The sequence below is a fragment of the Aethalodelphis obliquidens genome, unplaced genomic scaffold (genome assembly GCF_003676395.1).
Source record: "Aethalodelphis obliquidens isolate GAN/ISIS:26980383/991018 unplaced genomic scaffold, ASM367639v1 scaffold92, whole genome shotgun sequence".
NCBI lineage: Eukaryota > Metazoa > Chordata > Mammalia > Artiodactyla > Delphinidae > Aethalodelphis > Aethalodelphis obliquidens.
This window is the reverse complement of record NW_020838036.1, coordinates 3,328,528-3,351,081: the sequence shown is the minus strand read 5'-3', so window position 1 is coordinate 3,351,081 and position 22,554 is coordinate 3,328,528. Positions and strand designations below refer to the sequence as shown.

Here is a 22,554-nt window from a genome sequence, read left to right as displayed (position 1 = left end):
TTGCTCCTTCATCTGTAACATATTTTTTTGTCATTTCATTTTTTTTTCTTTGATGGGTGGTGGTGTATTCCTGTCTTACTGGTAGTTTGGCCTGAGACATCCAGCACTGGAGTTTGCAGGCAGTTGGATAGAGCTGGGTCTTGGTGCTGATATGAGGACCTCCGGGAGGCCTCACTCCAATTGATATTCCCTGGGGTCTGAGGTTGTCTGTTAGTCCAGTGGCTTGGACTCTGAGCTCCCACCACAGGAGCTCAGGCCAAACCTCCAGCCTCAGAACCAAGATCCCGCAAGCTTTGTGGTGTGGTAAAGAAAGAAAAAAAAGGTAGAAAGAAAGAAAAAAAGGAGCAGTACAATATCAACGAATAAAAAATAAAATAAAATTAGAAAGATAAAAATTGTATTAGGAAAAATAAAATTATAATTGAAACAACTGCAACAAGGTAAAATAAAACCACAATAGAAAAGAGAAAAAAAAAACAAGGTGGGGGGCAGGGAAGAAGCCAAAAGGAGAGATTGCTAACAAAGTATAAAGAATAAAATAAAATTACAAAAATAAAAGAAAAAAATAAAAAAGACTTGGCTATGGGGGTGGAGTTAAGGGGGGTGGAACTTAGGCAGGTGCAGGGTTTAGGGTGCGGCAGGACCTAGGCGGGTGGGGAAGTGACATTTGAGCATGAGGTGGGGCCTAGACGGGGAGACATTCAAGCATGGGGAGGGGCCTCTGCTTAGGACCTGCGCTAAAGGGGACAGGCAGCACGTGGAAATGAGGGTCTCTGGAGTGTGGAGTTCCCGAGTTTGGAGGTAGGGCCCTGGGTGAGGGTGTGTGGGTGGGGTTTAGGCCCAGCTCATTGGAGGGGGTCTCCGAGTGTAGAGTTAGGGCCCTGGGTGGGGGTGGGGGGCAGGGCTTGGGCTCTGTGTGGCAGGAGGGAGGCTCCAAGGGCAGAGGATTAGGCCTGGGAGCCCAACAGGTGCCCCGGTGCCTAAGTGGACAGGGAAAGCACTGGCCCCTTCCCTTCCGTTCCTTCTTGCCCCTCCCCCACTGCCTCCCCCAGGGTCTCCCCTGTTCCTGATGGACTCCTAACGTGGGTGGGTCCCACTGGGTGTAGGAACGCCTCCCCTCCCCCAGCCACCCCTCAGGGGTGCCAGTCCCAGAGGTCCGGACTTTACTTTTGCTCCCCCTTCCCTCCCACTCCCTCAGGACCTGCACGGCTGGAGGGGGCCTAGGTGGGCAGAGAATCAGGCCCGGGATCTCAGGAGGTTCCAGGGCCCAAGTGAGCAGGGGAAGCCTGGCCATGCTCCCTTTTGATCCTCTGTCCTCCCAGTGGTTCCCTAATTTCCTCCTTCGGGTGTGGGATCCCTGCCCCTCAGGGGCGCCAGTCCCATCCCACCTCCACTTCTCCTCCCCCTTCACTCCCCCCATGCCCCATGTCCTACACGGTGGCTGGGGGTTCCTCCCATCCCGTTAGGTGTCTGTGGTTCCCCACTGGTGCCTGGTAGGTGCCCTAGTTGTGAGGAGATGCGAATTCTGCATCCTCCTAGTATGCCATCTTTTGGACTTCTTTCATGCCTATTTTTAATTAACACTTTGGATTCACTTCACTTTCATGTCATGATCCTCTGAAAGAACATACCTGTGATGAGGGACTCATCTACCATAGAATGTCCTTCAATAACACGCCCATCCACTGGAAATTTGCCTCCTGGAACCACTTTAATGATGTCTCCACGTTGTACAAGCTCCACATCCACTTGCTCTTCACTGGATATGAGTTAAAATAAAAAGCACCATGACAGTATGCTTCTCCCCCTGATCTTTCCATGCAAGCTTTTTAGTTGACATCAAGCTTGTGGCCCCATAATTGCTACCAATGGAAGTTAAAACCAACATTTAAGTTAGGAACTACAGTGTCAGTCTTTTTCACTGTTGGGGAATAGCTCAGTAGCTAGCACAAAGAAGCACTCTAAATATTTGTTGAATAGTCATTGAACTAATAAATGAAAGCTTTAGAAAGAATGTAATGGGTTTTAGTGAACAAAAGAACTAATTTATTGTATGCATTTGCCTAAATAATTTTATGAGGAAAGGAATGAGAAATACAAAAGAATGAAATCTAATCAAGTCTTTAGCTCTAACTTCCAGTTTACAGGTAATATAGGAGTTATAGAACAAGTTAAATGATTCCAGACAGAAACAGAGACAAATTTGGACTGTGGGATTTTCTAAAGGACTACTGATAGATGTTTCTTTACCAAGTCAAATGTATGGAGAGGGAGGAGCAGGGAGGAACAAGGGAGGGAGAACTGGAGAGAGGAGCTATTCTACATTAAAACAAACATGTCAGGAGAAAGACAAATACTGTATGATGTCACTTATATGTGCAATCTAAAAAATACAACAAACTAGTAAGTACAACAAAAAAGAAGCAGACTCACAGATGTAGAGAAATAACTAGTGGTTACCAGTGGGAAAAGGGAACGGTGAAGAACAATATAGGGTAGAGGATTAAGAGGTACAAACTACTATGTATAAAATAAATAAGTGACAAGGATATATTGTACAACATGGGGAACATGGCCAATATTTTATAATAGCTATAAATGGAGTATAATCTTTAAAAATTGTGAATCACTACATTGTACACTTGTAACTTATATACTATTGTACATGAACTATAACTCAATTAAAAAATCAAAAAAAACCCAAACAGGGGCTTCCCTGGTGGCGCAGTGGTTAAGAATCTGCCTGACAATGCAGGGGACACGGGTTCGATCCCTGGTCTGGGAAGATTGCACATGCTGTGGAGCAACTAGGCCTGTGCGCCACAACTACTGAGCCTGCGAGCCACAACTACCGAGCCCATGCACCACAACTACTGAAGCCTGTGCACCTAGAGCCCGTGCTCTGCAACAAGAGAAGCCACCACCATGAGAAGCCCGTGCACTGTAGCGAAGAGTAGCCCCTGCTCGCTGAAACCAGAGACAGCCGCACACAGCAATGAAGACCCAACACAGCCAAAACAAAACAAAACAAAACAAAAAACTCAAAACTTAAAACAAACAAACATATCAGTCAAATGCAGTGACACATGGACCTTTTCTGAATTCCATTTCAAACAAAGAAACTTAAAACAGTTTGGAGACAACAGGAGAAATGTTAATATGGACTGTGTATTAGATCACATTAAAGAATAATTGTTCATTTTGTTAGATGCAGTATGGGCATTATGATTATATAAGACTATGTCCTTTTTTAGAAATACAACAGGAATATCTGCAGTAAAACCATATAACCATATAACTGGGATTTACTTTAAAATTCTCCTGCAACAACAGAAAGAAAAATAGATTGTATAGATGAAGTAAAGTGTGGCAAAATGTGAATAATTGTTAAATCTGGGAGATAGATTATGTGAGTTCATTATACCTTTCTCTCTACTTCTGTGTATATTTGATATTTTTCCTAAGAAGTTAAAAAGAGAAGGAAGAATAATGAAGGTAAATACCTCAAGACGATATTATCAGAGTCGAGAGTTACAATAGTTGCTTCTGTAGCTTGTAGTGAAATTAGTTTGGCAAGAGCCTCTGATGTTTTGCCCTATAAATTAAAACACATACGTTAACAATGCTAAGGAAGAAAAAGTCTTATGTAAAATAAAGGCATAATCTTTAACATTTACTTAAAAGACACCTTTAGGAATGTTAATTAATTCAAATCAGAAAATGTTTCACTTTGAAAATATGAAGTACACAAAATATAAAATGTATTATTAGGTATAATTTATAAATAAATAATGTAAATTAATAAGAAAAACATCAGAACCCAATAGGTACATGAGCAAAGGACATAAATAGGCAATTCATTTAAGAAGAAATATAATACCTGCTGTGTAGAAAATGTTTACCTCTGCTATTAATGGAAGAAATGCAAACTAAAGCAACTCTATGATACCATTTAATGCCTACTAACTTAGCAAAAATTTAGATAGGAGTCAGTGCTGATGAAGTTGTAGTAAAACTACTTCACTAACATACCCTTGATGGCAAAAATTGTTAAGATTAGTAGCATGAGCCATAGAAAGATTTATGCCCTTTAATCATATCCTTTGTAATTTATCCTAAGATAGTAATTCAGTAGAAATAACTATTAACCATGTTTAATGCAGGATTACCTAAAATTAAACTCTGGAAACAATCTAATTGAGAATAAAATCAGAATGGTTTAGTAAATTATAGCACATTGATTTAAGAGAATATTATTCAGAAACACTGAGTAATTATCTAGACTGCAAAAATGGGGAAAAAACTTTAAAGTGTTAAGGGCACAAAGTGGTATGGATACCATGTTTGCCACACCGTAAAATATAAACGTATGTAGAACAGGATTAGAAAGTGATTTCCGTTATACCATGGGATTGTGGGTGAATTTTTTTCCATCATTATTTTAAATCTGTGGTCGCATCAATTTTTCCATTAATAATGTGATATAAGTAAAATAAGTACTCTTAAATGTCTCTTAAAATAAACAAGGACACACTATATTATCTAAAGTATTAATTCCATAAATTTGGTAAATCTTCTAAAGGAATATTTAACCTAAAATACTGCCAAAACAAAAATACTTCTTTTAGTACATCGTTAACTACATAAATCAATGTATATTTCCAATAATTGGTCTAGAAAATATTATGGTCATTTACCCACCCAAGATTTTAATAAATGTCACCCTTTCTTACTTTACCTTTGCTACATGTTCCAGCCACCGGCCTAGTGCAATAAACACAAATAGCATAGGAGGTGTGTCAAAGAAAGTAACAGGGTTCACTGTGGCTCTCTCATACATTGCAACCAGAAGAATAACTAAAGAATAAGCAAATGCAATGGTAGTTGCCAGCACAATCAGTACGTCCATATTTGCAGTTTTATGTTTCAGTGCTTTGTAGGCCTGAATGTAGAAGTGCCAGCCTCCAAAAAACTGTAATATAGAAACAGTGATTAGTGCTTTTACAAAAAGCTGAAATTCACATATATACCTCAATAACTAAGATATAGTATCAATGTTAATTTCCTTTGGCTTTTATTTAATCCATAAACAACTAAGGAGAGATTATTTTTTTTGGCTGCACCATGCGGCCTGCAGGATCTTAGTTCCCCAACCAGGGATCGAACCTGGGCCATGGGAAATTCCCCTAAGGAGAGTTTTTTTTTTTTTTTTTTTAAGCTGAAACAATAGTGCTTGTATTTTAGCAGATATGTGTGTGTGTGCGTGTGGGGGGGTGGATTCAAATTGCTGTACAAGCCCTTGGCAGCTCTCTGCTATGATCCAATGGATATTCCATAATATAAAGAAAGTCAAGTGGTTCTCGGATTCTTCTTTTTGAAGCCAACAAAAACAAGAACCAGGAAAAGAATTACATTCTTTTGAGAATGATTTTTTATATAAAACTCACCTCCCTCTTTTCAAATTCAACCTATCACAAGCTATTGGATCTGTCCACTGTTTTCGTTAGGAAACATAACCGAAAAGCTTATTGTTCATTAGTATAGAGAAACATACTAAGATGTTTTAAAAATACTTATTGCTTTTTATAAGGATCAGAAAAAGGAATAGATCTATTAGATGGAAGTGTTCCACAGTAAAAGTTTATCTCAAAAGAAGAGTTGAAAAGTCCAAAGAAGACATAGAGATGGCCAAGAAACACATGAAAAGATTTTCAACATCACTAATTATTTGAGAAATGAAAATCAAAACTACAATGAGGTATCACCTCACAGCGGTCAGAATAGCCATCATCAGAAAATCTACAAACAATAAATGCTGGAGTGGCTGTGGAGAAAAGGGAACCCTCTTGCACTGCTGGTGGGAATGTAAATTGATACAGCCTCTACGGAGAACAGTATTGAGGTTCCTCAAGAAACAAAATAGAATTACCATATGACCCAGCAATCCCACTACTGGGCATATACCCAGAGAAAACCATAATTCAAAAAGACACATGCACCCAATGTTCATTGCAGCACTATTTACAATAGCCAGGTCATGGAAGCAACCTAAATGGCCACTGACAGACGAATGGGTAAAGAAGATGTGGTACATATATACAATGGAATATTACTCAGCCATAAAAGAGAATGAAATTGGATTATTTGTAGAGACATGGATGGACCTAGAGACTGTCAAACAGAGTGAAGTAAGTCATAAAAAGAAAAACAAATGTCGTATATTAACGCATATATGTGGAATCTAGAAAAATGGTACAGATGAACCGGTTTGCAAGGCAGAAACGGAGACACAGATGTAGAGAACAAACGTATGGACACCAAGGGGGAAAGTGGGGGCCAGGGGAGGATGATGAATTGGGAGATTGGGATTGACATATATACACTAATATGTATAAAATGGATAACTAATAAGAACCTGCTGTACAAAAAAAAGAAATAAAATTAAATTAAAAAAAAACATACAGAGAGTAATGAACTTAAGTGCCATGGAGAAATAATATAACTATTATGATTATTTTACAGAATAAATTAATAATAAATATATTAAAATAAAATATATTTAATATAATTTATATAAAGAGAATTTTAATTCATTTAATATAAAATATAAATATAAAGAAATAAAATACAACATTTTATCAATTCTTTTCCAACTTAGGTTGTTACAGAATATTGAGCAGACAATGTTATGTGGCAGCCTGAATGGAAGGGGAATCTGGGGGAGAATGGATACATGTATATGTATGGCTGAGTCACTTTGCTGTGCACCTGAAACTATCACAACGTTGTTTATCGGCTACACTCCAATATAAAATAAAAAGTTAAAAAAAAAGAATATTGAGCAGTTCCCTGTGCTATACAGTAGGTCCTTGTTGGCCATTATCCATTTTAAATATAGCAGCATGTACACGTCAATCCCAGACTTCCTACATGCATATGTATAACTGAATCACTTTGTTGTACACCTGAAACTAACACAACATTATTAATCTATTGTACTCCAATATAAAATAAAAAGTTAAAAAAAGACAATAAAAATAAAATAAAGTATAACATTTTATTATTATAATAACTTTAAATATAAAGTTACATACAATAGCAGATATGAATACCAAATTCATAACTGAAGATGAATTGAACTCTTATTCTCTGCTTTGTCATTAAACAGTATCCTTCGGGGTTAAAATGGAATTTATTATTATCTACTTTAACCACTCAGTTTAAGATTATTTTTGTAAAGCATCCAGCATAAAATGATCGTACTTCTGGCCAATATTTGTTGTACGATTGAAAATAGCCTCACCTATCACATTTTGGCTATTTTTCATTATTAACAAATATACTTGCTAACATTTCACTTGCCTGTACAGGTACACACAATAAAAAAGATAGCAAATTCATAATGGACAATCCTGGCAGGATCTGGCGCTCCAGGAACGTAGAAGAATGAATGCTAATCATTTCTTCTTGGCTCATGTTCTGATTATGGTGAAGAGTTGCAAGGTGGTGGTCCATAACCATCATATATATCATCAGCCCCATTACAGGAATACAGAAAAACAGGCTCACAAGAAAGGCCCGTCGCCATCTAATATAGAAGAGAAAAATCATTTGAGTAAATAGGTAATGGTTAAAGATTCTATGCACTATAAGGAAATATAACTTGTGACCAATTCCCACCCAGTGTAAGGATGATATTGAAAAAACTGACATGCTAACAGTTTATTAAATTTGTAAAGAGGAATCAAAATCTGTTTTTCATTGACATTCCAAAAGTACTTACTGTCTTATCTCTCGCTTATGGTCTAGGTGGCTTGCTGACCGGTCCTTCTTGACCAAAGAAGCTTCAAAACCTAAGCTCTAAGGAAATTCATGAGAAAACAATTATTTCACTGAATGTATAAATATTACCTACGGAAATTCTAAGCTGTGGTATTGTCATTAAGAACAACTCAATTCAATTACTAAGTGCAAGTCATTCTGGGGAATATAAAGATGAAGATGTGCTTCCTTCTCTTAATTACCTTTGTTTCTAATCTTTCATCAAAGAAATGAGTATTTTCTCAACTCTATTTGATGTCTATCCTACTGTTCTCAAACTACTGATTTAACTCAAGTGCAGTTGTCCTCAGTAGAGGTTCTTATATCAAGAAGTCAACTAAAGCCTCCAATAAGTAATTTTGGAAAAAAGCAGAATCTGTTACTTGGTCAGGCCGACATAGTGTATGATGACCTAATAAAGAGAGAATTGAGATATATACACTACTATGTATAAAATAGATAACTAATAAGAACCTACTGTATAGCACAGGGAACTCTACTCAATATTCTGTAATGATCTATATGGGAATAGAATCTAAAAAAGAGTGGAGGGCTTCCCTGGTGGCGCAGTGGTTGAGAGTCCGCCTGCCGATGCAGGGGACATGGGTTCGTGCCCTGGTCCGGGAAGATCCCACATGCCACGGAGCGGCTAGGCCCATGAGCCATGGCCACTGAGCCTGCGCATCCGGAGCCTGTGCTCCGCAATGGGAGAGGCCACAACAGTGAGAGGCCCGCGTACCGCAAAAAAAAAAAAAAAAAAGAGAGTGGATATATGTATAACTGATTCACTTTGCTGTACAGCAGAAACTAACACAACATTGTAAAGCAACTATACTCCAATAAAAAGAAGAGAATTCAGCAGTAAAATCATAAATCGTACACTTAGACAAGCATCTACTAGTACTGATGTATATTAATCACTTTATTTTTAATTTTAGCTTTGACATCTATCAAGTCATTGATCCATCCATCCCCTGAAAGTACAGAAAACTGAATAATAGGCCACAAAAGCTAGCACCATACTAAATATATTATTCAAGGGTTTGCATATGCAGTCTTTATTCTTGTTGTACCCGAAAAAAGAACACGAACGAAAATTTTCCGCAATAAAATAAAGTACTGAAAGAAAATTACACCTAAGTAAGACTCATATGAACATAGACAGTAACATACACTATATTTCGAACTGCTAGGGAAAATGCTGCCATCTTACATTTCTTGGCAGTATAACACAGTGAAAAGAGCAAGCATGAGCATTGGAGTCAGAAAGATTAGGCTCAAATCCCAGCCATGACACTTACTACCTATGTGACTTTGAGGAAGTAACATCTCATAACCTGAGTTTCCTCACTTCCAAAATGAAGATGACAGCACTGTTGTGAGAATTAAATCAAGAGTTGAAGCTTTGCAATTTTGGTAACTGGCACATAGTAGATACTCAATAATGCTAGCTTCACAAAGATGTTAATGGTGTTACTATCTACATTAACAGGATCTTACCTGAATGATTAATATGCTTTTTAGATCATTAGAACACCAATGCTAGACCACAGTGAAACTTCTAAAGCACTTTAACATGTATTACCACTTAAGATTTACTGAAGACTGCAGGATGAATTTGTCACAGAGAAAAAGGTTTGGTCTTTTAAATTTCTTACTTTAACTATGATATCATTTGCTTTGACCTAACAAACAATACAGCATCTAGCAAGATGCTTCACTTTCTTAGTGATTAACATGAATTTTACTCATAACAAATTGTACTTTGCTTACATTTTCTAAATATTTTTAAATGATCTGTGGTTCTGCCTTAAGTCTGCTCCTGATTAATAGTGCCAATGTGCCTTTACCTAATTCTTCCTGACGAAGACCAAAAAAAAAAAAAAGAAAGAAAAAGGCAGACACTCTTACATTAAATTTTGAGACAGACGTTGTCTATAGAGGTAAACAAAGGAATCAGATTTTTCTCATCATCTCTATCTGATACAAACCAGAAGTGATTCAAGGTAGTGCTGACTAACTAGATAGGTAAGAACACAGAAATGCAAAGTCTTGGCACTTACTTCAATTGTATGAATAATATCTCTGGGACCAATAATTTCTGGATCATATTTAATATGTGCTTTGTTGGTTGCCAGGGCCACAGAGCAGTAGAAGATCCCTCCATGTTTTGTGAGGGTAGACTCTATTTTATGTACACAGGAGGCACATGTCATTCCTCTCACCTGTTAAAGACAAAGGCTTTGTTATTCAGAAATATACTTTTTTCCTCCATTAAATGTGTGTTGTTACTTTAAACTAAAAGAACTCTTGTAACAAGGGATTAACACACAAGATCCTATCTGCACTATTAATATGTTTTAGATTATGATCATTAGATCACTGTCTTTATATCACATTGAACAAAGATATGGTCCCAGCTGCAACATTAAGGATCTCATTAAGTCTCCGGTCTTCCTGTTATTACTCAGTGATAGAGGATTTGACAACTATCATTGCTTCTTGTATTCAATGTCTTGCTTCCCTCTAGATTTTTTTCACCCTGCTAATGTATATAAGTATGTATGTGTGTATATATATATCCTTTAGTATTACTTCTAGTGAAGGTTAATGGATAACAAAAGTGTTCTACCTTTGTCCAAAAATGTATTTTGCCCTATGTCTTGAGTGAGGTTATACTTTAGTTGGGTATTAAATTCTAAAATGGAGGGGCAGGACTTCTGGAATGACTGTGTGAGAAGCTCAGCAAATCCTTTCCCCAAAGAGCAATGATATAACTGGACAAAAGTTTCAAAAACCAACCACTGAAAGATTATGGGAAGTAACCAAAAAGAGTACACAACAAATTACAAAGTACTTATTCAAGAATATCCACCAAAAGAATATCATTAATAGTGGAGTGAGGATTTCTGAAAATTCTCTCCTCCACAAAAGCAATTAGAAAACTGGCAAAAGTTGGAACCACCTTTTTCAGAAAAGTTGGAAAAAAGGGAACCCTTGTATACTGTTGGTGGGAATGTAAATTGCTGCAGCCACTATAGAAAATGGTATGGGTGTTCCTCAAAAAACTGAAAATAGAACTACCATATGACCCAGCAATTCCACTCCTGTGTATATATCCAAAGAAAGCAAAAACACTAATTAAAACGATACATGTACCTTAATGCTCATAGCAGCATTATTTATAATAGCCAAGATATGGAAGCAACCTAAGTTCCATCAATAGATGAATGGATAAAGTAGATGTGATACACACACACACACACACACACACACACACACACACACACACACGATGGAATACTACTCAGCTATAAAAAAGAATGAAATTTTGCCATTTGCAACAACATGGATAGACTTGGAGGGTATTATACTTAGTGAAATAAGTCAGACAGAGAAAGACAAATACTGTATCTTATCATCTATATGTGGAATCTAAACAATAAAACAAAGAAATGAATATAATAAACAGAAACCTACACATAGAGAACAAGCTAGTGGTTACCAATGGGGAAAGGGAAAGGGGTTGGGGCAAGATAGGGGTAGGGATTAAAAGGTACAAACTACTTTGTACAAAATAAATAAGCTATGAGGATATATTGTACAGAACAGGATATACAGCCAATATTTTACAATAACTTTAAATGGAGTATATATAATCTGTAAGAATTTTGAATCACTATGCTGTACACCTGAAACTAATATTGTAAATCATCTAAACCTCAATTTAAAAAACTGATTAAAAAAGAAATCTTAAAATTAAACAAAAGCTTACAGCAATGCAGGAAGCATTTATTCAAGAAAATCAGATAAATTCCAATAAAACGTCAAGCTATATGGCATTACAGTTTGCCATATTCCCATCCCCTCTCCTCCAGCTCTGGGGTAGCCATGAAGACCGATAGGCCACAATCATGGTGAAAAACAGCATCAGGAAAGCTACCAGAGAGGACAGAAAAGGATTGGAGTACCTTCAAAGCCTCATTCCCAGACAACTGTCATTATTTGGCCTGTCTGATGGTTCTCTGAAATATCCCACTTGCAAAGATGTCTGTTTTTCCTGATGACCCAGTGAATACAAAAAGCCTTTTCCCCAGGAGAATTTGTCAGAAACAATTAGAGGAAATTATTTAACCTTGTGGCTGCCTGAGCCAATGGATAACAGTTGGAGCAAACAACAGACTAACAAAAAAGCCTAAAAAGGAAAGCCAGGAAGCAAGACATCCATAAGCGCTGCAACATATTCCTAGGAATCTAGAAGGCCATGCACATGCATAGGGTTATGCATATGTCCAGGGCTGTGTGTATGTTCAAAAAAGAACTGAAAAGGCCCTAATTTCTCACCTCAGGCTGACCTTTAGGCTCCATAGAAGCAGGAGTCGAAGGGTAAGGCAAAACTGACAGCTGCATGGCTGAGTGTTCAAGGCATGCCCCAACATTTACAAAGAGCTCTTTAGCAAAGACTGGGAGACTTATTGATTCCAGATATTTAAGGCAATCACTGTCTAATCATTAGCTGACAACTGAGCTAACCAAACAGAGATTTCAGTGGCCACACACAACAAAGAACACAGACTTTATAGAATTAGTTCAGAAGTCACTGAACAAACAATAACAGTGACAAACAGCAACAAATAACAAACCCTGAGGAGAGGGGAAGAATCTTATTTCCAGAGTTACTACATTATATTTTCAACAAAAACTGTCAGACATACAATGAAACAAGAAAGTATGGCCTATACACAGGAAAAAACTTTCCCTGATGAAGCCCAGACATTGGATTTACTAGGCAAAGATCTTGAATCAGCTATTTTAAATATATTCACTGAACTAAAGGAAATGATGTCTAAAAAATTAAAGGAAAGTATAAGACAATATCCCACCAAACAGAGAGTATCAATAAAGACAGAGATTATTAGAAAGGCCCAATGGAAGTTTGGAGTTGAAAAGTACAATAACTGAAATGAAATCAGTGCCTATAGTGAAATTTATAAGTGCCAATATTTTAAAGTAAGAAAGATCTCAAATAAATAACCTAACTTTCTACCTTAAGACACTAGAAAAAGTAAAACAAACTAAACCTAAAGCAAACAGATGGAAGGAAATAACAAAGGTTAGAGTGAAAATTAACAAAAGAGAGAATAGAGAAAATCAACAAAACCAAAAGTTGGTTACTTGAAAAGATTGACAAAATTGACAAACTTTTGGCTGGAGTGATGAAGGAAAAAAAAAAAGGAAGACTCAAATGATTAATATCAAGAATGAGGACTGACTGCTAATAGGTATGGGGTTTCTTTTTTGGGGTGATGAAAATGTTTTGAAATTTGATAGTGGTGATTAGTTGTACAACTCTGAGAATATATTAAAAACCACTGAAATGTACACTTTAAAAGGGTGAGTTTTATGGTATGTAAATTATATTTCGATAAAGGTATTAATTTTTAGAAGTCTTTAAAAAGTACAAACCAACCCATTCTTTGTAATAGCTGCTTAGTATCCCATGGTATGGATGTATGTATCAGTCTCCAATGACCGACATTTAGTTTGTTTCCTATCTTTTGCTATTATAAAAATACTATAATAGGACTTCCCTGGTGGTCCAGTGGTTAAGACTCTGTGCTTCCAATGCAGGGGGCGCAGGTTCGATTCCTGGTCAGGGAACTAAGATCCCACATGCCACGTGTGGCATAGGCAAAAAAAAAAAAATACTATAATGAACACCTTTGCGCACATATAATTTCATACATATCCAAATATGTCTGCTGGATAATTTCCTACAAGTGGAGCTTCTGAGGCAAAGGCTATGCGCAATTTTACTTTTGATAGATATTGCCAAATTCTTCTGTTGAGTCCTTGTCTCAATTGACATTCCACCAGCAATATATGAGAGATCAAACACAGTGTTAACAAAATTGCTTTTTATCTTTACCAATCTCACAGGTGGAAAATGGCATTTCAGTGCAGTTTTAATTTGCTTTACTCTTATTAAAAGTGACATCGAACATTTTTTCATTTAAAGAGGTATTGTTTTGGTTTTTCTGTGAACTGTTAGTTCATATCCTTTACCATCTTTCTTTTGGTTTGATGGCTCTTATTGATTTACAACACTTCTTCATATATTAAGGAAATTAACCTTCATTTATGATATGAATTACAATTATTTTACTTGCCTTTAGACTTTGTTTATGGTGTTTTTCTCCCAAGAAGAAATTTTTATGTACCTGAAGTTATCAACCTTGTCTTTTATGGATTTTGTATGATATTTAGAAAGACTCTTCCTACTCTAATATTATTTTTTAAATGATAGATTGGATGTTATCACTGGGAAAAGCTAGGTAGAGGCTACAGGGAAATCCTCTGTACTATTTTAGCAATTTCTTTGTGAGTTTAAAATTATTTCCACAATGGACTGATGGACTGATGTATGATAAAACAAATATAGTAAAATGTTAATTGTAGAATCTATGCAGTGTGTGTAAGAATGTTCAACTGTACAATTCTTTTGACTTTCCTGATGTCTGAAATTTTTAAAATAGAATATTGAAAAAAGCTCCAAATATTTCTTCTAGTAATTTCATGTAGGAATCATACTATATTTTAGAAGTTGATTTTCATTTATTCATTCAAACCCAATTCTTGTTTATTGGTTCTTAATAGAGATGATTATCTTTTTTTTTTTTTTTTTTGGTGGTACGCGGGCCTCTCACTGTTGTGGCCTCTCCCATTGCAGAGCACAGGCTCCAGATGCACAGGCCCAGCAGCCATGGCTCACGGGCCTAACCGCTCCACGGCATGTGGGATCTTCCCGGACCGAGGCACGAACCCGTGTCCCCTGCATTGGCAGGCGGACTCTCAACCACTGTGCCACCAGGGAAGCCTGAGATTATTATCTTTTACATTCTATGCTTGAAGGCCACCATTGTCATATCTTTCCAGTTTCCTTAATTTTCATTTTATGTTTTATTGTCCCCACATTTTAATTATTTTTCAAACTCTTTTCTGAATTCTTGCCAAGTTTTTCCTGCAAATTCTATTAACCACACAAAATGTCTTACTTACAACAAGTTCCAAAACACCATCCCCTTCATCAGCATTTTCTATCACAGTGGCTCCAAATCCAAGCTCTCGGATTAACTCGGCTATCATCGGGGGTTGTATGACAGCAGGGTTATATCTTACTTCTGCCTTCCCAGCCATCAGAGCCACAAGTACAGAATATATTCCTAGGAATATTGATAAGAAAAACAATTCAGATAACATTTCTCATAAAAATAATAATCTTATGATAGTTTTTTTTTCATTTAACTGTGAAAGGATTAAGTGAATCTGGAGAAATTTATTTCTTAACTTTTATACAGTATTGAGCCAAAATCAAAACTATTTTAAAAGAAGGCTTCATTTTAAAAAACTTTTTAGTATGGAAATTTTCAAATACATACACACACACACAAAAGAGAAAACATAATAAACTTGATGTACCCATCTCTCAGCTTCAGTAATTATCAGTAACACTGGGCTGCTCTTGTTTCATATATATTCCTACCCACTCACTCTCTGCCCTTTACCCTGATTATTTTGAAGCAAATCCCAGATATCGTATCATATGTAAATATTTAAATACATATAACTAAAAGATAAGACTCTTTTCTTTAAAAAAGAACCATAATACCATTATCAAACCTAAAATAATTCCTCAATATCATCAAATATCCAGGCAATGTTCACATTTCCACAACTGTCTTATAACTGTTTAACACTCTTTGTTTGCTTGAATTGGGATCCAAATAATGCCCATGAATTGTAATCCATTGAGACCTTATCATGTAAATATAAAGTATTTTTAGAAACTCGTAAGACAGAGTCCTAGAGAAAGGAACTCGTGTACTTAGGAAATGACTGCAGTTGTAGCAAAGAACCCAAGAATATACCAACATACACATTACAATATTGCCAAATAACAGTAATTTCTTTCTCAAGTTTTATTGTCTGACATACACTAATCTAAAATGCTCTCATTCCTAAGAAAAAAAAAGTGCCACACAACTTAACAAAGAAGTTCATTTTATGGCAGTCATGCTGTTCTCTGGTGTAAGAATTTTGTTAACAACCATCCCACTTCTCTAGACCAGCTATTGCTGTAACTGCCAGGAAGAAAATTAATAACGTGAAGTAGAAACGGCAGTTCTTTCTAGGAATCAGCAACCCTTGGTGGCTACCAGAAAGGGAATAGGGATCAACAGTCCATAGGTTAGATCTGGGTTTTGAAAAAAAGAAAAAATATCCAAATATTAATTTAATAATAGTTTTTAATAAGAAGACAAAGTATCTAATATAATCTAAGTTTTCTGTATAAAAGTGGTTAAAAAATAAAATACTATTCTTTTCTTTGGAAAAAATAATGGTTACACACTGGGTTTTGTGGGTACCAAATAATTCAGAAGATCAGATCACAGGAAAGTATCAGTAATAAGAGAAGGGTGTAGAGAAAGTAGGAAAAAAATCTTCTTGCTTCAGTTGAATGTAATCTACAGCCAAAGAGAAAGAGAAAATCTGGGTTTTCAAGTTTCAAAAACATGTTTCATACTTATATAAATTATGGAAAATTTTTAAAATTCTTACTTCAAAATATAATTAGAACTCTATCAATTCATTTTTAAAAATATAATGCAGATGAAACTGAGGGAAGACCAGTGTCACTTAATTAAAAAAACAAAAGTGAATGTAGTGACCCCAGCTAGGGCAACGGTATGCCTAACTGGGTTAGGAGGAAGTAAAGGGGTAGTAGAAGGTAACTGGAAGTATCAGCTTAATGGATTAAAGAAGAAAAAAGATCTGTAACTGTAATTTGTTAACAGGCATTGCTTGTCTCATGAGAAAGGCTATTTCTGAACTGCCCCAAAAGAGTTTGTTCTAAAATTAAACAGACCCCTTGAAAACTTCTTTTTGCTTTCATTTGCTTGCAACTTCCCTCCTGTTCTTTTTTAATCACTCAAAGTGTAATTTAGCCCTGACTGCATTATAATTAGATATAATGGAGGCTGAAATGAAGGACGCAGAAATGAAAGAATGCAAACAAGAAAATATTGAACTGAAGATGACTCTAGTGTATAACATACATTTTGTTACAATAATGTTCTGGCCTTTACATATAAGGTGATTCCACTGGCTACAGAATTCCATTATTACAGTGTATACTTTGAGTTATTTCCCCAATAGTGGGGATAAGCTTATAATAATCATATTTATTCAGCCCTTCTGAGTAACAGCATGTATCATTAAGACATCTTGGGCGAGGGCTGTTTGAGTACCAAACCTATGACTTCAGGCTCATTAAACATACTCATGTATCTCTACGGTTAACAAATCTACTATGCATACTGTGAAGTCCATTAATGTGAGTGCAAAATTTTAAGCTAAAACATCTGAGTGTGACTGATTAAAAACCAATATTGTAGAATGGCTTGAAGATGGTGGACAAGAAGGACCTGCCCTCACTCCCTCCTGTGAAAGCACCAGAATCACAACTAACTGCTGAACAATCATCGACAGGAAGACACGGGAACTCACCAAAAAGATACCCCACATCCAAAGACAAAGGAGAATCCACAATGAGACAGTAGGAGGGGAGCAATCACAATAAAATCAAATCCCATAACTGCTGCGTGGGTGACTCACAAACTGGAGAACACTTATACCACAGAAGTCCATCCACTGGAGTGAAGGTTCTGAGCCCCACGTCAGGCTTCCCATCCTGGGGGTCCGGCAATGGGAAGAGGAATTCCTTGAGAATCAGACTTTGAAGGCTGGCGGGATTTGATTGCAGGACTTTGACAGGACTGGGGGAAACAGAGACTCCACCCTTGGAGGGCACACACAAAATAGTGTATGCATCGGGACCCAGGGGAAGGAGCAGTGAACCCATAGGAGACTGAACCAGACCTATCTGCTACTGTTGAAGGGTCTCCTGCAGAGGCAGGGGGTGGCTGTGTCTCACAGCGAGGACAAGGACACTGGCAGCAGAAGTTCTGGGAAGTGCTGCTTGGTGTGAGCCCTAGCAGAGTCCGCCATTGCTCCCACCAAAGAGCCCAGTAGGCTCAAGGGTTGGGTCGCCTCAGGCCAAACAACCAACAGGGAGGGAACGAAGCCCCACCCATCAGCAGACAAGGGAATTAAAGTTTAACTGAGCTCTGCCCACCAGAGCAGCACCCAGCTCTACCCACCACCACTCCCTCCCATCAGAAAACTTGCTCAAGCCTCTTAGATAGCCTCATCCACCAGAGGGCAGACAACAGAAGCAAGAAGAACTACAATCCTGCAGCCTGTGGAACAAAAACCACATTCACAGAAACACAGACAAGATGAAAAGGCAGAGGACTATGTACTAGATGAAGGAACAAGATAAAATCCCAGAAAAACAACTAAATGAAGTGGAGATAGGCAACCTTCCAGAAACAGAATTCAGAATAATGATAGTGAAGATGATCCAGGATCTTGGAAAAAGAATGGAGACACAGATCGAGAAGACACAAGAAATGTTTAACATACACTGAGAAGAATTAAAGAACAAACACCTAGAAGAATTAAAGAACAAACAAACAAAGATGAACAATACAATAACTGAAATGAAAATTACACTAGAAGGAATCAATAGCAGAATAACTGAGGCAGAAGAACAGATAAGTGACCTGGAGGACAGAATGATGGAAATCACTGCCATGGAACAGAATAAAGAAAAAAGAATGAAAAGAAATGAAGACAGCCTAAGAGACCTCTGGGACAACATTAAGCTCAACAACATTTGCATTATACGGGTCCCAGAAGGAGAAGAAAGAGAGAAGGACCCAAGAAAATATTTGAAGAGATTATAGTCAAAAACATTCCTAACATGGGAAAGGAAAGAGCCACCCAAGTCCAAGAAGCACAGACAGTCCCATATAGGATAAACCCAAAGAGAAACACGCCGAGACACATAGTAATCAAACCATCAAAAATTAAAGACAAAGAAAAATTATTGAAAGCAGCAAGGGGAAAACAAGAAATAACATACAAGGGAACTCCCATAAGGTTAACAGCTGATTTCTCAGCAGAAACTCTACAAGCCAGAAGGGAGTGGCATGATATACTTAAAGTGATGAAAGGGAAAAACCTACAACCAAGATTACTCTACCCAGCAAGGATCTCATTCAGATTGGATGGAGAAATCAAAAGCTTTACAGACAACCAAAAGCTAAGAGAATTCAGCACCACCAAACCAGCTCTACAACAAATGCTAAAGGAAATTCTCTAAGTGGGAACCATAAGAGAAGAAAAGGACCTACAAAAACAAACCCAGAACGATTAAGAAAATGGTAAAAGGAACATACATATTGATAATTACCTTAAACGTGAATGGATTAAATGCTCCAACCAAAGACACAGGCTCATTGAATGGATACAAAAACAAGACCCATACATATGCTGTCTACAAGAGACCCACTTCAGACCTAGGGACACATACAGACTGAAAGTGAGGGGATGGAAAAAGATATTCCATGCAAATGGAAATCAAAAGCAAGCTGGAGTAGCAATACTCATATCACATAAAATAGACTTTAAAGTAAAGAAATGTTACAAGAGACAAGGAAGGACACTACATAATGATCAAGAAATCAAACCAAGGAGAAGACAACAATTATAAATATATATGCACCCAACATAGGAACACCTCAATACATAAGGCAACTGCTAACAGCCAAAAAAGAGGAAATTGACAGTAACATACTAATAGTGGGGGACTTTAACACCTCACTTACACCAATGGACAGATCATCCAAACAGAAAATTAAAAAGGAAACAGAAACGTTAAATGACACAATAGACCAGATATATTTAATTGATATTTATAGGACATTGCCTCCAAAAACAGCAGATTACACTTCCTTCAAGTGCACATGGAACATACTCCAGGATTGATCACATCTCGGATCACAAATCAAGCCTCAGTAAATTTAAGAAAACTGAAATCATATCAAGCATCTTTTCTGACCACCACCCTATGAGATTAGAAATGAATTACAGGGAAAAAAACGTAAAAAATACAAACACATGGAGGGTAAACAATATGTTACTAACTAAGAGATCACTGAAGAAATCAAAGAGGAAACCAAAAAATACCTAGAGACAAATGACAATGAAAACACGATGACCCAAAACCTATGGGATGCAGCAAAAGCAGTTCTACAAGGGAAGTTTATAGCTATACAAGCCTACTTCAAGAAACAAGAAAAATCTCAAAGAAACAATCTAACCTTACACCTAAAGGAACTAGGGAAAGAAGAACAAACAAAATCCAAAGTTAGCAGAAGGAAAGGAATCATAAAGATCAGAGCAGAAATAAATGAAATAGAAACAAAGAAAACAATAGCAAAGATCAATAAAACTAACAGCTGGCTCTCTGAAAAGATAAACAAAACTGATAAACCATTAGCCAGACTGATCAAGAAAAAGAGGGAGAGGACTCAAATCAATAAAATTAGAAATGAAAAACGAAAAGTTACAACAGACACCACAGAAATACAAAGCATCCTGAGAGACTACTACGAGCAACTCTGTGCCAATAAAATGGACGACCTGGAAGAAATGGACAAATTCTTAGAAAGGTATAACCTTCCAAGACTGAACCAGGAAGAAAGAGAAAATATGAACAGACCAATCACAAGTAATGAAATTGAAACTGTGACTAACAATCTTCCAAAAAACAAAAGTTCAGGACCAGATGGCTACACAGATGAATTTATCAAACATTTAGAGAAGAGCTAACACCCATCCTTCTCAAACTCTTCCAAAAATGTACAGGGGAAGGAACATTCCCAAACTCATTCTATGAGGCCACCATCACCCTTATACCAAAATCAGACAAAGATGCTACAAAAAAAGAAAATTACACACCAGTATCACTCATGAATATACATGCAAACATCCTCAACAAAATACTAGCAAACAGAATCCAACAACACATTAAAAGGATCACATACCATGATCAAGTGGGATTTATCTCAGGGATGCAAGGATTCTTCAATATATGCAAATCAATCAATGTGATACACCACATTAACAAATTGAAAAATAAAAACCATAGGATCATCTCAATGGATGCAGAAAAAGCTTTTGACAAAATTCAACACCCATTTAGGATAAAAACTCTCCAGAAAGTGGGCAGAGAGGGAACCTACCTCAACATAATAAAGGCCATATACGACAAACCCACAGCAAACATCATTCTCAATGGTGAAAAACTGAAACCATTTCCTCTAAGATCAGGAACAAGAGAAGGATGACCACTCTTGCCACTATTATTCAACACAGTTTTGGAAGTCCTAGCCACGGCAATCAGAGAAGAAAAAGAAATAAAAGGAATATAAATTGGAAAAGAAGAAGTAAAACTGTCACTGTTTGCCAATGACATGATACTCTACATAGAGAATCCTAAAGATGCTACCAGAAAACTACTAGAGCTAAACAATGAATTTGGTAAAGTAGCAGGATACAAAATTAATGGACAGAAATCTCTTGCATTCCTATACACTGACAACTAAAGATCAGAAAGATAAATTGAGGAAACACTCCCATTTACCATTGCAAGAAAAAGAGTAGAATACCTAGGAATAAACCTACCTAGGGAAACAAAAGACCTGTATGCAGAAAACTATAAGACAGTGATGAAAGAAATTAAAGATGATACAAACAGATGGACAGATACACCATGTTCTTGGATTGGAAGAATCAATATTGTGAAAATGACTATACTACCCAAAGTAATCTACAGATTCAATGCAATCTCTATCAAATTACCAATAGCATTTTTTTACAGAACTAGAACAAAAAATCTTAAAATTTGTATGGAGACACAAAAGACCCCTTATAGCCAAAGTACTCTTGAGGGAAAAAAACGGAGCTGGAGGAATCGGGCTCCTTGACTTCAGACTATACTATAAAGGGACAGTAATCAAGACAATATGGTACTGGCACAAAAACATAAATATAGATCAATGGAACAGGATAGAAAGCCCAGAGATAAACCCACACACCTATGGTTAACTAATCTATGACAAAGGAGACAAGGATATACAGTGGAGAAAAGACAGTGTCTTCAATAACTGGTGCTGGGAAAACTGGACAGCTACATGTAAAAGAATGAAACTAGAACACTCCCTAACACCACACACAAAAATAAACTCAAAATGGATTAAAGACCTAAATGTAAGACCAGACACTATAAAACTCTTAGAGGAAAACACAGGAAGAACACTCTTTGACATAAATCGCAGCAAGATCTTTTTTGATTCACCTCTTAGAGTAATGGAAATAAAAACAAAAATAAACAAATGGGACCGAATGATAGTTAAAAGCTTTTGCAAATCAAAGGAAACTACAAACAAGACACAAAGACAACCCTCAGAATGGGAGAAAATATTTGCAAACGAAGCAAGTGACAAAGGATTAATCTCCGAAATATACAAGCAGCTCATGCAGCTCAGTATCAAGAAAAACAGGGCTTCCCTGGTGGCACAGTGGTTGAGAGTCCGCCTGCCGATGCAGGGGACACAGGTTCGTGCCCCGGTCCGGGAGGATCCCAAATGCCACGGAGTGGCTAGGCCCGTGAGCCATGGCCACTGAGCCTGCACGTCCAGAGCCTGTGCTCCACAATGGAAGAGGCCGCAGCAGTGAGAGGTCCGCGTACCGCAAAAAAAAAAA

General features: G+C 37.0%; 1 protein-coding gene across 1 annotated transcript in view; it reads right to left on the bottom strand.

Annotated features, from left to right (window-relative positions):
• Nucleotides 1-22,554, bottom strand: part of ATP7A (ATPase copper transporting alpha) — a 139,103-nt gene that overhangs the window by 24,830 nt on the left and 91,719 nt on the right. The window contains exons 6-12 of the mRNA XM_027095658.1: nucleotides 14,881-15,044; nucleotides 9,885-10,046; nucleotides 7,784-7,860; nucleotides 7,363-7,588; nucleotides 4,739-4,972; nucleotides 3,504-3,595; nucleotides 1,632-1,759 (exon numbers count right to left, since the gene is read on the bottom strand). Of these exons, the coding sequence (XP_026951459.1) occupies nucleotides 1,632-1,759; nucleotides 3,504-3,595; nucleotides 4,739-4,972; nucleotides 7,363-7,588; nucleotides 7,784-7,860; nucleotides 9,885-10,046; nucleotides 14,881-15,044 (1,083 nt within the window). The remainder of the gene's footprint in view (nucleotides 1-1,631; nucleotides 1,760-3,503; nucleotides 3,596-4,738; nucleotides 4,973-7,362; nucleotides 7,589-7,783; nucleotides 7,861-9,884; nucleotides 10,047-14,880; nucleotides 15,045-22,554) is intronic.